At 43.7% G+C, this 16,756-nt stretch overlaps 1 protein-coding gene across 5 annotated transcripts in view; it reads left to right on the forward strand.

The window, feature by feature from the left end:
• Positions 1-16,756, forward strand: part of CALN1 (calneuron 1) — a 520,654-nt gene that overhangs the window by 133,317 nt on the left and 370,581 nt on the right. For 3 of the 5 annotated variants that reach the window (XM_042240557.2, XM_012104448.5, XM_042240559.2), the window contains one exon: positions 8,599-8,723. In XM_042240557.2, coding sequence (XP_042096491.1) covers positions 8,606-8,723 — 118 coding nt within the window. In that variant the 5' untranslated portion in view covers positions 8,599-8,605. The remainder of the gene's footprint in view (positions 1-8,598; positions 8,724-16,756) is intronic. The other 2 variants (XM_060405882.1, XM_060405884.1) reach the window with 1 other exon arrangement.

The following is a 16,756-nucleotide window of genomic DNA, read 5'->3' on the forward strand; positions in this document are numbered from 1 at the left end:
TGTTCCTAAAACTTCCTCTTGACCCCTCAAAAGCTGGAGGATGAACTTGAAGTTCATCTGAGGATTCAGAAACCATTGCTCTTCTGCCAACCCCTTGACCACTCCTTCACAGCCAGGAAACTAGACAGTGGACAGCGGAACACTGTTGCAAGGAAGCGTCATGTTTGCATGACTTTTCTTGCCTGTAGAAACAGCCAGAAATGGTCAGGAAAAAGACCTTCATCCAGTGGTGTGCTGGAGTCAGCTCATACCAGCCCATGAAAGCCCCAACTGGTGGCACTGGTGCCAGGGGTGTGGATCTTGTTAAATGTTCAGGAATTTTATGAGCCAGTTATTAAACATGGCTATGCTTAAAGACATGATAAGAGAAATATAAACTTAAATTCTCAGATGACGTATAGACTTACAATGAAATAAAGAAATGAAATGGCCAAAAACCGTATAAAAAGATGCCTGAAATAGCAGTCAAGGAAATCTAGTTAAGAAAAATGAAACCGTCTGCTTATACTCAGTGTCAGCAAGGCTCTGGGGGAAATAGACATGCTGATAGGTTAATGGTGGGTCTGTAAATTGTCACAACTATGATGATGTTTTTAAAAGATGTCTACAAATTCTCTGATACTCCATCTTTCAAAAGATAGAGCCTGATTTCCTTCCCCATTGAGTGTGGGCTTCGCTTAGCATCTTGCTTCTAATGAACAGAATGTGTTGAAAGTGACTGTGTGGTTTCTGAGACCAGTTCATAAAAGCACCCTCCTCCTGTATCTTGGAACACCTGCTCAGGGAAGCCAGCTGTCCTGTTAAAAGAACACCCAAGCAGCCCTCTGGAGAGTCTCCCGAGGATGTTGTTAACAGCCACGTGAGTGCCGTCTTGGGAGTGGATCCCATAGCTCCAGGCATGCCTTCTGATGGTGGTAACCCTGGTCAGTGTCTTAACTGCACCCTCATAAGACCATCTGAGCCAGAACCACCCAGAGAAGCAATTCCTGATTCCTGACCCATGGAACCTGTGAGATAATAGATATTTGCTGTTTTAAGCCACTAAGTTCAAGGGTCAGTTGTTACATAGCGATAGACAACTAAGCCGACCACTTTGGAGGGCACCTTAGAAAAATGCTGTAATATTTGATCTAGATGTGCAGGCTGGAGAAAGCTCCCCAAGTATATGCAAAGAGACACATGTGAGGATGTTCACTGCAGAATGCTTTTCTTTCAGTTGGATAGTAGATAACTAAATTGCAATATGGAAAGCTATGGCACAGTTAAAAGTAAGTTAGGTATCCGTATATGGATTTGACTAAGTCCCTAAGCTCTAAGACAGATTGAAATGTGCACGTTGCAAGAGCATATGTATACTGTGATATTATTTATGTCAACTGAAAGATATACACAGCAATACTGTGTGTGTGTGTGTGTGTGTGTGTGTGTGTGTGTTGCTCAGTCGTGTTCAACACTGTACAGCCCCATGGCCTGTAGCCTGCCCAGGCTCCTCTGTCTGTGGAATTCTCCAGGCAAGAATACTAGAGTGGGTTGTCATTTCCTTCTCCAAAGGATCTTTCCAGGGATCGAACCTGGGTCTCCTGCATTGCAGGCAGATTCTTTACCGTCTGAGCCACTGGGAAAGCCCAGAGCAATAATATAATATAATATATTCTATATAATTACACCCAAATGTAGGAAAATTTAAAACCATGAACCAGAAGGATACATTCTGCCTCCTGAATAGGGTTGTTGCAGCAACAATAGGAAGTGGAGAAATACAATAGGTGGGCAGGGCTTCAATATAAGATATTTCTAAAAAGAAATCTAAAGCAAATGAGGATAAATATTAGCTCATATTCAGTCTGGGTGGTGGGGCCATGGCTCATTATATTATTTGCTACACATTCTGTTTTTTGATATATTCTTTGTTGCCATTAATGTAGATTTTCTCCTACTATTTTTGGATTACTCCTTTGCTTTGCAAAGACCTGCACCTTTTCCAAATGAGCTTGCCTCTTAGCAAGCTGTCTTCTCTTTTTGACTTGATATCTCCTCACTGTACTCTGAGATTTCCTCATGAATTTGCATTCTTATTCTTACTTCACAGGCACCCTGCTTTCTTACTTATTTTTAAGGATGTAACCAGAAACTTATTGTCTTCTTTCTTATATCATAGTGTTGTTGACAATCTGCTTTTGGCTGTACATCTTCTTGAAAGTGCTTCCTCCTCTAATGATGCAGAACTTTTATTTAGCCCTTCACGTTGGTGTTTTCTGCTTACTCATTCCTATCTGATTTGAGCTCTGTCCAAACTCTCCTTGCCAATTGGCCTGCCCCTGCAGGATCTTTATAAGAGAACACAATTGTTTTGTAAGTACTTAGCCAGACTCTCTGCTGGCATCCATCTAGTGCATCTTTGCTGGAGTAAGAAGGGATCTTCTTGTCCCTGTAACTTAACTCTTGGACTCTGAGGAGGAGACATGCATTTCTAGGGTATCTGGGATCTTCTGCAGTTCTTCCTTAATCAGAAGCAATACGGGAAAAGCCTACAGCAAATTTCACATCTTCACGTTCAGGGCCCATGCCTCAGACCCTTCTGTTCCTAGGCATGTTGCAGACTGGGAGGGATGATCCCTGCCTAGCCATAGGGCGGGGATTGTTGCTTCTCAGGGGTGCTAAGGACCGAAGGAACTGGATCCAGACTCCTTTAAAACAGCAGGTCCAGCATGGTCAGTTTGAGAAGCACTTCTCTCTAAACTACTTTAAGTTGCACTTTGAGAAAATTTCAGAAAGAAGTTCAAGTGCATTTCTCTAGATGCACTCTAGATGTTTTCTTCTTCTCTCTCTGTAGCCCATTACCAGTAATGGATGAAACAAAGTAGTTTAGAGAGAATTACTTCTCAAACTAAACTATTTGTGGGGAGGGACTAGTGTTTTGTCTCTTTTTTGTTTTTTCCATTTTTTTGTTTAACACCTCTATCCTTGGCAGACTGGTTTCCATAAAATGCAGAAAGCATGAATTAGTGGAAAAATAAAGTAAAAAACAGAGATATGAAAAAAATCAAGTCCACTGTTCACATGCTTAGGTATTTGGACAATGCTCCAAATTGGTATAAAAATTTCAATACTTTCATTCAATTCTTGTCCTTATCTCATTGCAGACAAGCAGCAAATAATATTCAGTTGGCAGTGGTCCACACACTACACTTTGAGTAGTGCTGCTTCAGAGGCCCTACAGAATTATGTCCTGGAATACTCTTTATCCAGAATAATAATGTCAGCCTACAGCAATGTGCCTGGGTCTTTGGTACTGCAGAGGAAAAAAAAAAAAGGAAGTTATATTACTCTACGTTTTTTCAGAGAAATATAACCAATAGAATATATATGTATATATATATATATATATATACACACACATATATATACACATAGAAAGAAGTTTATTATAAGGAATTACTCTGGTGAGCCAGAGAGCCAGGAGAGCTGTTGGTCTAAGCTCCAGCCTAAGCCCAAGTCCAAAGGCAGGAGAAGACCAGTATCTTAGCTCAAACAGTTCAGACAGAAAGAACAAGTTTTCCTTTCTGTTCTATTCAGACCTCTAACAGATTGGATCAGGCCCAACTACCTTGGGGAGGGCAGTCTTCTTTACTCAGACTGCCAATTTAAATGTTAATCTCACCCCAAAACACTCTCACAGACATACCCAGAATAATGTTTAACCAAATACCTGGGCACGCTGTGATCCAGTCACGGTGACAGAAAAGTAACTGTCGCTGAAGAGCATCATCTCAAGGCAAGGGGAGTGAGCCTCTTTGGTTTGTTACTTTGCCAAGAAGTATACCAGTTCCTCAATCCTGAAAACAGCAACTTCTTTTGTTTTTAGCCTCCTGACGAGTCATCTTTGATACGACCATGGAGCGTAGTGGTACCCAGGCAATAGACTCTTTTTCATTGCTGGTGCTTTTCATTCAAATAGCCCCCTCCTCCTGATACAGTCAGGCTTCCCTGGAGGCTCAGATGGTAAAAAATCTGCCTGCAATGTGGGAGACCTGGGTTCACTCTCTGGGTCAGGAAGATACTCTGGAGAAGAGAATGGCAACCCACTCCAGTATTCTTGCCTGGGGAACCACGTGGACAGAGGAGCCTGGTGGGCTGCAGTCGATGAGGACACGACTGAGTGACTAGGCAGGAGCAGAGCCTGATACAGTCAGCTGCTTGCTGAAACCGCTCAGCGCTCGGGCCCCCTGGTGCTCTGTTGTATACACACTGAATTGCTTGGCACATACATGGCTTGCAATGCCAGCCAGCTTCTGTCTGAAACTCACCCTTGGCCAGGTTCTTCCTGATCCTCCTTCAAAAGCTAGCGTGTTTTATCTTCCATCTGACATATCGTGACCTTCTTCTGCCCCACATCCCACTTCATGTAATCCTTAGCAAATAATTACTGATGATATTTATTGAGAACATTTCTGATGCTAAGTCAAGTGCTTTGTGTATCTTATCTTATTTCATGGTTTACAAAATCCTATGCAGTATGTGTCAAACCCCCACTTTTATAGAGGAGAAGGCTGAGGCTTACAGAGGTTAATTTATTTACCTACATGGCTAATCAGTGTAGAGCTAGTATTTAAATCTAACACTGCTTTTGACCAGATAGTCATGTTTTGTAGCCAGGAAACCATATGAATTCACAGAAAATACAGAAAAAAATGTTCACATGATAAACAGTCACTTAATAGTTCTCAGTGAGTAAAATAACTATTAAAAATATATATATATATATAAGGACCATCTCGAAGATTTAGTTCAGGACCACGTCTGTCTTTGCTGATGAACTGATATGTTTCCCTTCCATAGCCAAACAGAGAACCTTAAAAGCCTGGATTTCCCCAGGTGGCTTGGGGTGAAATTTAGTCTTTAATTGCAGTGGCTGTTTTTAGCTTACTTGGGATAATGTTCTTCCCTTTCTTGAACATGACTTTATTTATCTCTACGGATGGCTCAATTGCACGTGTTTCCTTTCCCACTAGACTTTGAGTGTTTCGGGTGAATGAACTGAATATGGACCTAATTTTGTAGACTGCTTTTTCCAGAAGCAAATTATGCTGGTCTATCGAGTGGGACTCAGTTGCGACCAGTTTTCTCTGCAGAATGCTCAGCATTTCTTCCGCAGCTGAATGTGGCTTGGACACATGTGTTTGAGTATAACCTTGTTATGGCAGCTGTAAAAATGTGTGTGGTGGGGCCAGAGCTTCGGACAACCAAGTAGAAGGTGATCATGGGAAGAGGTTTACAAAATGCTGAGACACTGGAGTCATGAGCGGTGGCGTGGGAAGAGATGCTTTCTGTGCCTTACTGACCTCAGTGGGGCCTCCTTCCAGGTGGCAAAATTAGAGATCAGTGTGGGTGCTTTCCCATGTTTATGAAGGATTTCAATGATGGTTAAAACAACAGATTAACTGGGTCCTGGGGCCAGTGCTGAGAGGGACGCTGAAACCACACAGGAAATGTTAGCCAGTGTGGATGTATCACTCCCAGGACCATGGGACTCAGTCTAGGCTGAAATGACCGCAGTGGCACATGGTGCCCCAAATCCGGGCTAGCCATAGGAAAGGGAGAGTGGTCCTACCTTGTGCGTCTGATTCTCATCTTTAAACCTGTTTGATCTGGAATGTAACTTTGAGAAAAGAGGTGTTGGTAATTGAAGTTGTCTTCCAAAGAAAGATTCTTAAAAAAAATTTTTTTTTTTGTTATTTTAAATTTGATTTTATTTATTTGGTTGCACTGGGTCTTCACTGTGGCACGCAGGATCTTTTGTTGTGGCATGTGGGATCTAGTTCCCTGACCAGGGATGGAACCCAGATCCCCTGCATTGGGAGCTTGGTGTCTTAGCCACTGGACCACCAGGGAAGTCACCCAAAGAAAGATTCTTGCCCGTTTATGTATAAGGATAGATTTGGCTGGAAGGGGGAATGTCTGGCTTATAATTAGCTGGAGATGTGCCCCTTACAGTTGTCGAAGGCTTGCATACTCTGTGATTCCCTCCTGTCACTTGCGATCGGCCCGTGGATGGAGGGATGTTAGCCGTGGAAAGAGTTAAGGGTGCCATGGAGGCTGGTGGCTGGCTCCAGCCTCAGCCATGTGTCTGTTTTACTTTTCAGGGCCCCGAATATTTGTGAGAATCATCCCAGTTGTTATGATGAGAGAAAAGTACCTTTGATAGAAATAGAGAAATCAGGAATTGTGGCCTAGTTTTTAGGAAGATAATTAATTCATTTTTCGACATCTTAAGTTTGAAATGAGGGTTTGACATCCGGGTGGAAATGTCTGGTGGAGAGCTGAGGTTGCTTAGTTGAAAAAGAGCTTAGGAGTCTTGTGTTCTAGAATGGATTCTTCCACTCACCGGCTTCCTGCTCTTGGTCAAGCCCTGGAGCTCTTGGGAGTCTCATGGGTTGATCTCTAAGTCAGTAGCTCTCAGACCATCCAGGAGTATGCTGGAGTGGGCTCTAGTCAGGAGGGAGAGAGAGGAAGGGGCATCCTGCCGGCCTGTCACTCAGGCCTGTAGTGTCACAGGGAAAAGAAGACAGCACCCTCCCCCCACAGCATCCATCACCAGGGACAGTTGATTGTCATGAGTGTGACTTGAGGGACACAAGGTTTGGGAGCCCGGAAGCCCTGAACAGTCATCCCCAGAGACTGGCCTTCTGTCAGCTGTCTCTTTCTGTAATTTACACCTTGTTGCTCAGCAGTGCCTTAAGGGGCTGCTAGGACCACTCTGGCTTAACACACAGATGCAAATTTTAATGCCCAGAGGGACTCTAGAGGGGACTCACAGGGAGAATGATTGGTGTGTGGGAGACAGCACAGGGGCCATTTCTCTCCCACAGAGCCCCTGGCAAGGGAGGCCTCAACCTCTGCTTGCATGCCCCCAATGGTGGGGAGATCACCCCTTCCTGTGCCCCTGTTCACCTTCCTGGAGCTCTGTTAAAAGGGTGTCCTCTACCTGCGCCCTAGAATTGACTCCTGCTCCCTCCTGCCTGTTCCCCAATTCCACCCAGAGGCTTCGCTATCCTCTTAGCCCCCTTTGCAGATGGGGAAGCAGAACCAGATATGCCCCACGACTCACTCACTATGACAGAATTTGCTCTTTCCGCTATGGGGAAACCCAACTTTCTCTCTCTCTCTTTTTTTCATATTCTTATCCATTATGGTTTATTACAGGATATTGAACATAATTCCCTGTGTTACACAGTAGGACTTTTTATGTATTCTAAATGTAGTAGCTTGCATCTACCACCCCAAACTCCCAGGAAAACTCTTCCCTGCTTCCCCTACCCCTTGGCAACCACAAGTCTGTTCTTGTGTCTGTGAGTCTGTTTTGTAAAGTTCATCTGTGTCGTATTTTTGATCCACATATGTGATATTGTTTGATGTTTGTCTTTCTCTGTCTTCACTTACTTTGATAATCACTACATCCATCCATGTTGTTGCAAATAGCATCATTCCATTCTTTTTAATGGCTGAGTAGTACTCCATTGTGTGTGTGTGTGTGTGTGTGTGTGTGTGTGTGTGTGTGTGTCACATCTTTACCCGTTCATCTGTTGGTGGCTGTTTAGGTTGTCTCCATGTCTCAGCTGTTGCGAATAGTGCCACTGTAAACACACGGGTGCGTGGATCTTCTTGAATTAGAGTTTCGTTTGCATATATGCCCAGGAGTGGGATTGCTGGATCATTTGGCAACTCTGTTTTTAGTTGTTTGAGGAACCTCCATGCTGTGAGAGACCCAACTTCCTAACTGTATCTCTCGTCCCTCCCTTTCACCTTAGTCTCTGGCCCCCTTGCACTGGTGGGAACTTCACACCCCCGGGGGTAGCGCTCTGGGCCGAGGATCCCGGAGGGTTTGTTAGTCTGATCTAAGCGGATGCTTTCATTTCCTGTGGGAGTCCTGGAAGCTGCTTCATTCTGAGACACCTTGGGATGCTCCTCACCTTTCCAGCAGGTCAGGTGTGACTGGCATCTCAGAGGGCTGTGCTCATGAGCCACTCGTGCTAATAGGTGCAGGGCCGCTTCTCAGGGGTGCAGGCTGTTGTCTGTGTTCTCTCAGAGCCTGGCATGTCCTTCCTGCTTTGAGTGCAGTATAAGTGCAATGCCTGCTTTACTTGGCAAAATGAAACACTTGGATTTCTATACAGTCACAGCTAAGACATCTGGTCCCTGGATACACTCACATTTCTAGGGTGTTCAATTCTTCCTTATGAGGACAGAGAAAGGGTTTATCAGGCCAGAGAAAGGAGCGGTGCATCCTTGTTTGCATGGAAAGCTGGTTGATGCCAGGGTATCCCACAGTCTGCTAGAACCCCATGGCTTAAGTTCATTCTTAAATGGGGAAAATGAAGTAAGATGTACAGTGAAGGAAAAGATAGAATTTGGGGGCATTTGGGAATCGTTCTGGCCAGGGGAACCCTGGTACTCTCTGACTTTCCCTCTACCAGTGTTACTGTTATTTAAAAAAATACCCCTGGCCATCCGAACACCGGGATGGTCCTTCAGGAAGGAAAAGAGGAATGGATGATGATGTCTTTCTCTCCCTCTCTACCTCCCGTCTGTCGTGAGCAGGGAGAAGATGCCTTTTCACCATGTGACCGCTGGCCTGTTGTACAAGGGGAATTACCTCAACCGATCTCTCTCTGCTGGCAGTGACAGCGAGCAGCTGGCTAACATCTCTGTGGAGGAGTTGGACGGTAAGGAGCCCGCCCAGCCTGGGAGGTTAGCCACCCAAGGGAGCCATCTGGGGCTGTCGTGCATCTAAGACCCTGGCCATCAGTTGTGGCCAGGTCTAACCATGATGCGGCAGGAAAGAGTTCAGAGATCACTTTTGCCCAGATGACCCCTTTGTGTGAGATGGACCTGGTGGCCTGAAAAATCTATGGTGAATGTTTTGGTTCCTTTGGATACCAACTGGGGAGATAGCCTTCAGCTCTCCACATGTTATTTTCCAGTTGATGGAATCTTGATCACCAATAGTGTGGTCCTGTTTCCCTCTTGTCCACGATGGGGCCCAGCTGTGGGGGAGATTGTAGCTCTGTTAATGGCCGTCTCTTGACTTGAGGCCTTTGAATGGTGCTTTGAATCCTGTCCAGATCAGAATCATTTGAAATCTGTGTCCAGGTGGAAATAGCCAGCAATTATTTTGATTGCCTCTGTAACAGTATAACCCTGCCTTAGGGTTGGGAACGAACCAGAGAACATGGTGACTGAATTCATCCTGGGACAGTGCCCCCTCTGCAGCCTGGGGGAATCAACTCCTTAATTAAAAAATTAAAATGAGGAAGAAAGAATTCTTTTTTTTTAGGATAGAGAATTAGATGAATTCAGCCAGATGTTTGCCTAGGTACTACATCTGCTGAAGCCAAGCCAGATCGGTTTCCCGTCTTGTTTTGGAATGCTGTGTTCCTGGTAACACACTGTTTTAAAACAAGAAGTTGAAATTTACTTTCTGAAATAGGGAAGTTAAAATTACCTCAGATGGCCCGTATCTTTGCTTTTAAGTGTAATAGTCTGAACCAGTGTGCTTTCTCTTAGCACGTTTCTTCCAAGGGAAAGGTGGGGAGTTTCAGTTCTGGGCCAGGGAAGCCGAACTTGCTTCACAATTGATCAGCAGGAGATGCAACAAGTAAAGACAGGGGCATCGGATAGCTTTCTTGCTCTCGCCCATGTTGTTTGCTTACTTCTTGACAGTCATACCACGTTTTATTACACTTTGCCTTATTGCGCTTCTCAGATACTGCAGTGTTTTTGTGTTTTTTTTTAAACAAATCTAAGGTTTGTGGCAACCCTACATTGTCAGATGCTGGTTAACTTTTTTTATTGCTAAAATGTTTTTTAATTAAGGTACGTACACTGGACATAATGCTATTGCACACTTAATAGACTACACAATGTAGTGTAAACACAACTTTTTAAAAAAGGATATTTTATTTTATTTATTTGGCCTCTCCATGTAGCCTGTGAGATCTGAGTTCCCCAGCCAGAGATTGACCCCATGCCTCCTGCAGTGGGAGCGTGGAGTCTTAACCACTGGACCGCCAGAGAAGTCCATAAACATCACTTTTACATGCACAGGGAAACTAAGTGATTCACTGATTCCCTTCATCGTGATATTAATATAAGCTTTATTGCAATGGCCTGGAACTGAACTCGTGGTATCTCCCAGGCCTCCCTATAGAGGCTTGCTTATTTCCATGATGAAGCAGTGAAGCTCAGGGCCCAGTGGGCTGGGTTTGGGGGAGAGGCCGGAGGGGGTCAGAGGAAGGGGAGTGATGTGGCCAGAGCCAGGCTCCTCAGGCCCAGCAGCTGCTCACTGTGGTCCAGAAAGACTGAGGGCCAGAGAGGAAAGCTGTGCCTGCATATCTCCTGGCCTTTAGTTGGCTAGAGGATATTCAGACAAGGGCTTGGAAGCAAAAAACAGAGCCCTGACTGCCTCCAAAATGAGCCCATCCTGATGGCCACAGAGAAGACTGAGGCTGAGCTGCGGGTGTTTGGCGGGTGAGATGAGGCCCAGTCTTCCTTGTGTCCTGAGCAGGGGTCTGCTCCAGTGGTGAGCTGGGCAGTGGTGCATTGATTCGGGGGCCGGGGTGCTGGTGTTTGTTTGAGCAGGTTCCCCCAGTTTCAGTCACCAGTTTGCAGGAGGGACCAAGAGCCTCCTGTGTATTTAGCCCCATGGAGCTGAAGCCATGGGACCTGGGCCAAAAGTCTATGTGTTTCAAGCAACTCTCTCTCCCTCTCTTTTTAAAGTAGAGTTGATTTACAATGTTGTGTTAGTTTCAGGTATACAGTGAAGTGATTCAGTTATACATACATATGTATCTATTTTTAAATATTCTTTTCCTTATAAGTTCTTATGAAATATCAACTATAGTTCCCTGTGCTATAGAGTAGGTCCTTGTTGTCTGTCTGTTTTATATATTGTTGTTTAGTCTCTCAAGTCGTGTCTGACTTTTGTGGCCCCCATGGACTGCAGCCCACCAGGCTCCTCTGTCTGTGGGATTTCCCAGGCAAGAATACTGGAGTGGGTTGCCATTTGTAGTGTGTATGTGTGTTAATCTCAAACTCTTAATTTACCCCTCCCCTACCTTTCCCTTTTGGTAACCATAGTCTGTTTTCTATGTCTGTGGTCTGTCTCTGTTTTATATATAAGTTCATTTGTATCATGGTTTTATTTCACATGTAGGTGATATCATATGATACTTGTCTTTGGCTTACTCTGCTTAGCATCCATGTTGCTTCAAGTGGCCTATTCCTTCTTTTTTATGACTAATATACTCCACTGTATATGTACCACTACCTCTTTATCCATTCATCTGCTGGTGTTCATTAGCTGATTTCCATGTCATCTTGGCTATTGTAAATAATGCTGCAGTGAACACTGGAGTGCCATGTATCTTTTTGAATTACAGTTTTCTCTGGATATATGTCAAGGGGGTGGGGGTCAGGGGTCCCTAGGTGAGTAAAGCTAGACTTTATGGTGTGATGTCGGCTGGGGAAAATACTGTACTTGTCCTTTAGGAGGGTAATCCATACTCTGAGCCTGGAGAAAGGCCATTTATTTTCTGATGGAAGATTCCTTCTACTTATTTATTTATTTTTGCCAAGGTGAACCCTGAGTTATGACTGCTCACGCTTTGTTACAAGCATCTTGGGGCTGTGGCAGGGCTGTGAAGATGTGTTCTGCGTGTAGAGCAGGTGCTCTACGTTGGCTTGCATCAGTTCAGAGGACTGCAGGTTGGTTTTTAGGGAAACTGCTGTTTCTGAGACGGTGTCTGTTTGCTGTTCTCTTGGGACTGCCTTGTGTCAGCCAAGCCCTAACATCCTACTGTTTGGGAGTCATTCATTTATCCCTGCAGGACACAGGGCATTGCACAGGGGTTGATGTGTTGGCCACTGGTGGCTACTGAAGCATCCTCTGTGGTCCAGCCACGTTGGGCACAGATGCTAGTTGGGTACCATCCCCACCCCGCCATAGCTACAGCCTCGGGCTTATGGATCACCAAGGGCAGGTTCCCTCACCTGGTCAGTGACTGTCACTGGGGATAGAGTGTCCCTCTCCTTCAGTGTAAGGAGCAAAGGCACCCAGTCCATGAGAGATTACCCTCTCAGAACAGGGCCATTTGCCATGCAGGCTACCTCCCTCTGCCATTCACTCTGAGAAGTTTCTATTTCTTCTCAATAAACAAAGTTCAGGACGGAATAATGCAAAGCTGCATCAGGTTGGTCAGACTGGAGTTGGAAATCACCCAGCAAACTCAGCAGTGACGATCTGGTTGAGATCTTACCGTTCATTTGTTTATTCATTTGTGTTCACTCACCTATTCATTCCTAGTCATTCATTACAGGAATGTTTACCCAGATGTTTTCTAGGTGGAGGAATATACAAAGAAGTATAATATTTGTTGCCTGGTCCAAGGAGTTTACAGTCTACCCAGAGAGTTTATGTACATACAGAATTTATTAGTAGTATCTTATATTTTTAGAGTGTCATGTGGAATTTTATTAGACACATGAATTATAATATTTTAAAAGCAGTTTTCTCAGTGCTATTTATTGAATAATCTTGTGAGGCTATCTTAAACTAAACTTGCTTCTTTCTGAGCTTTACTCATTTTCATGAAAGTATAGTGTTCCATTGTACATAAATATATCTCCGTTTCTGTATCTGTTCCATTCAGGATGTATTTTGGGGTTGCTTTCATTTTGGGGTTGTTAGGATGTAGTTGAGCCTCCCCTTCTGTTGCAGCTGTGATGTTGGAAATGCTCTCCTCATGGTTCCCCGTGACCATTGTGAAATGTCCGAGTGTGGGTGTTTCACGTTATTCTTGCCAGTAACAGTGTCGGCTTCTTGAATTAATGTCTAGGGTCTCCCTTCTCGCCTAGGTTAGTTTGCTCTCACATCTTGAATGGTTGTTATTTCTTTTTTTTTTTTTTTTCCTTCAGGAGTGCCTCCCATTCGAACACTAGATCTTCATTTGATATTTTCCACAAAACAGGTCTCTTCTCACATCATTTTTCTCTTTTTTTTTTTTGCACTGCTCTGTTCATTCTTGAGTCTGTCTACCACTTCATGGATTTAGTTGTTTGCAGTCATTTAAAACAATTTTTACTGTTGCCTTTAGAACTTATTTTCATTATGGTTGAAAGTTTCAGTTTCACTGTAGCTTGATTTTATTTCAGTAGCTATCCTTTAAAGTAGCTATCCTTTTGGTCAAAGTGTGATACAGAAAAGTTTGAGAGTACAGTTTGATTACTATCAAATATGAACACTCATGCAACAACCCCCCAGCTTAAGGAATAAGGTGTTACCAGCACCCGGAAGTACCCTTGAAGTTTTTCCTATTATCTCTTCCTCAGTCACCTATCATTGTGTTCGTGATTTACCTTCATCTGGAGGGGATCACATTACATTTATGGTTTTCTGTCCAGCCTCTTTTCTTCACCGTTATACTTGTGAGACTCAACCATGTTTTTGAGAGTAGATGAAGTCCATTCATTTTCACCGATATATGGTGTTTCTCGATAGGTGAATACCTCAGTTTGTTTATCTACCCTGTGCTGTTTTTTTGTCCATTCTATCTTGGCAGGTATTCAGTTTGTTTCCAGTGTGTGCTCTTAGGCTGTAGTCGCTGATGTTGCTGCTGTCGTCTTAGGCTGTGCTCTTCTCATGGCGACTTCTTCGTCTTTTACTGGAGTCATATTCTTTTATTCTCTCCCAACTCTTTGTCTTATTGGTTAAACTTGTACGCAGTTTATCCAGCGCTCCTCTGTTTCTTGTCATAAATTATATAGAGAGATCTTTGTATAATAAAAATCTGTTTTTCTCCAAGTCCCCCAGCTGATGCTACCTTTGTTTTCCATTAGAAGATGGTTTTGTATGATCCCTTTTGCTTTTTCTGTTCTGTTTTGTGACTCAGCAATGGAAGTTTTTGGAAGACCCAGGATCTGTCAGCAAACAAGGCTTATAAAGAGCCTTTAGCCTTCTTCATTCTATCTTCACTTTATTCCAGACCTGGGGTAACGTCCCCCTTTTCAGCCCCAACTGGAGAGTCCAGTTTCTAGAAGACATTCCTCTAGTCCATGGCTGCTGAGCGGAAGTGGGTTCTTGCTGGCCCCTCCTATTAAGTTGGCTCTCTTATGCCACAGAATTCTATCAGTTCCTTTATTCTTCCCTGCTTTTGGTCTCTTTCCTGTTCCCAAGCTAGTATTCAACATTCTGGTACATCTGGGTTCTCATCACTCCTCCACAAATAATGGGGGATGAGACACACTCACCCATGGCTCCTGTTACCTTAGAGAGTGTGTTCCCCAAAGGAGCTTAGAAAAGAGGTGCTGCTACACAGATAACCAACAAGGACCTACTGCATAGCATGGGGAGCTCTTCAATATCCTACAATAACCTAAATGGGAGAAGAATTTGAAAAGGAATAGATACAAGTGTATGCATCATGGAATCCCTTTGCTGTCCACCTGAAATTAACACAGCATTGTTAGTCAACTGTGCTACAATATAAAATAAAAATTAAAAAAAGAAAGAGGTTGCTGAGGTGGGTTTGGGTTGAGGAGTAGATCACTGTGGAGAACACATGCTGTGAAATAGAAATGGATTGCTTGATTTGCTGGTCCGTGTAGCCTCTGGGTCCCTAGCAGGGCAGATAATGGTGATGAGCCAGTGCCTTCTGTACGTGCCTCTGTGGTGGGTGGAAATTATGTTACACTAGTTTAGTTAGTGTGGCAACTAGTGAAAATGTCTCCTCAGCCTCTAACATGTGTGTACATCTCACAATAAATGTTTCTGGGGATGTGCATACATTATCCTACCTTTTTGGAGAGTATTTTAATTTGAATTTTAGAGCAGATGTATCAATCCAACTTTGTAACATGAAGTACCACTTTAGTAGTTGGCTACCTCCATTTGGACTCTGCTAGACCTGCTGCATCAGCACAGCCCAGTTTCCTCAAGGGCCTCCTGTTTGCCTAATGCAGTGGACACTCAGTGTTTATCCCGGACTCTCTGCGGCATCTGGCAACACTGCTCACGCCCTGGGTTTTGGTTTGTTACTGTCTTGCATGCTTGCCGCCAGCTGGCTCTCCTCCTCCCTCTCTTCTACTTCTTTGTCGTTTCCCTCATCTTCTGCCCACCCCTGATGCACTGCTGTCTCCTGGGATTGGTTTTTGTCATCATCCCTAGGAGCAGCTGTGTACCAGTCACCTCAAGATGGATATATTCGATCCATGCCTCCCTCCTGAGTTTTAGACCTGCTACTTATAGCCCTATATACAGTGCCTTAAATTCCAACGTCCAAAGATGAACAGATTTTCTTTTTTTTCTCTTACATTGCCCCTCCTCTGGATTTTTTCCCAGAAAATTATATCCTACTATACCCAGTAAGCCATGATGATAATTTGGGGATCATCCTGGACCCCCACCTTCCCTTTTGTCTTACTCTACACATAGCATTGGCAAAGCCTTGCAGATCGACTTTCTTCTTCTCCAGCCATATTGCTGTTTTCTTGGGTCAGGTCCCCCACCTCCTAGACAGTTGCAGTTACCAAGAGGTGATCTTGTGCCTAATCCAGGATACCAGCCCTATATCAGTTCAGTTCCACTTCACTGGAAGAGAGCATCTCAAATACATACTTGATTAAGTTATCACATTTCCCTTCTTGTCCCACAAAAACACACAGAAAGATATATACATAAAACAACAATGTCTTTAATATTTCTTTAATCATTTCTAAAAATTTTTTAGTCTATAGAGATTCTGGAAAGTACAGTGAATAGCTGTGTAGCCTTTGTCAATTGCTAACATTGCAGCATTTGCTTTCTTTCCATTTCTCTTAACACACACACACGCACACACACACACACACACACACACAGTTTTTTTCAGCTCTAGAATTTTAATTTGATTCTTTTGTATAGTTTCCATTTCTTTGCTGAGATATTCTGTTTACTCATTTAAACAATATTTTCTTCAATTCTTTGGACATATCTTCTTAAATTTATAATATCTCTTTGAAGTCTTTAGTGCTAAATCTATCATCTAGGCTCTAGGCCATGTGAAGATTGATTTCTGTTGTCTTTTTTAGATTATGATCAAGCTTTCTTGTTTCTTTGTGTGCCTGTTAATATTTGACTATATGCTAAACTTTGTAAGTGCTATGTTATAACAACTGTGTTCTGTTAGCTTTCTTTGAAGAGGGCTGATTTTTTCGTTCTAATAGGTAGTTCAATTACTAACCGACCTCTTGACATTTCTGTTGGTTTGATTTTTTTGTTTTTATGTTAGGGTAGATCTCTGGAAATCCCAAGGTGGCTGGCTCCCAAGCCCCTCTAACTTGACAGGGACTCAGCTTCCAAACTCTTGTCTTCCTTGTGGATCTTGTCAGGGCTTGGTTTTAGGTTTAGGTGGATCTTATGGAGACCTTCAGAATGTTTTACCGTTAAGTTGTGGTCTTTCTAGTGTCTGGATGCCTGGGGTATTAGTGAGATTTTTCAGACATCCCCTACAGATGCTTAAATTTTCATATCTGTCTTCCGTTTTCAATCTCATAGTGGCTGCTTCCTGGTAAGTCTGGTTTAATCTCAGCTTGCACTGGGCTGCCCAGCCTTCAGGCAGTCACTCGTAGGGAACCCACACACAAGCTTCTGAGGCCCCCTCTCTGCCAAGCTTTCTTCTCTCTGTGGCCTGACCCTACAAATTGCAGCCCCTTCTGCTACCCC

This window comes from Ovis aries, chromosome 24, assembly GCF_016772045.2.
Source record: "Ovis aries strain OAR_USU_Benz2616 breed Rambouillet chromosome 24, ARS-UI_Ramb_v3.0, whole genome shotgun sequence".
In the NCBI taxonomy this organism is placed as follows: Eukaryota; Metazoa; Chordata; class Mammalia; order Artiodactyla; family Bovidae; genus Ovis; species Ovis aries.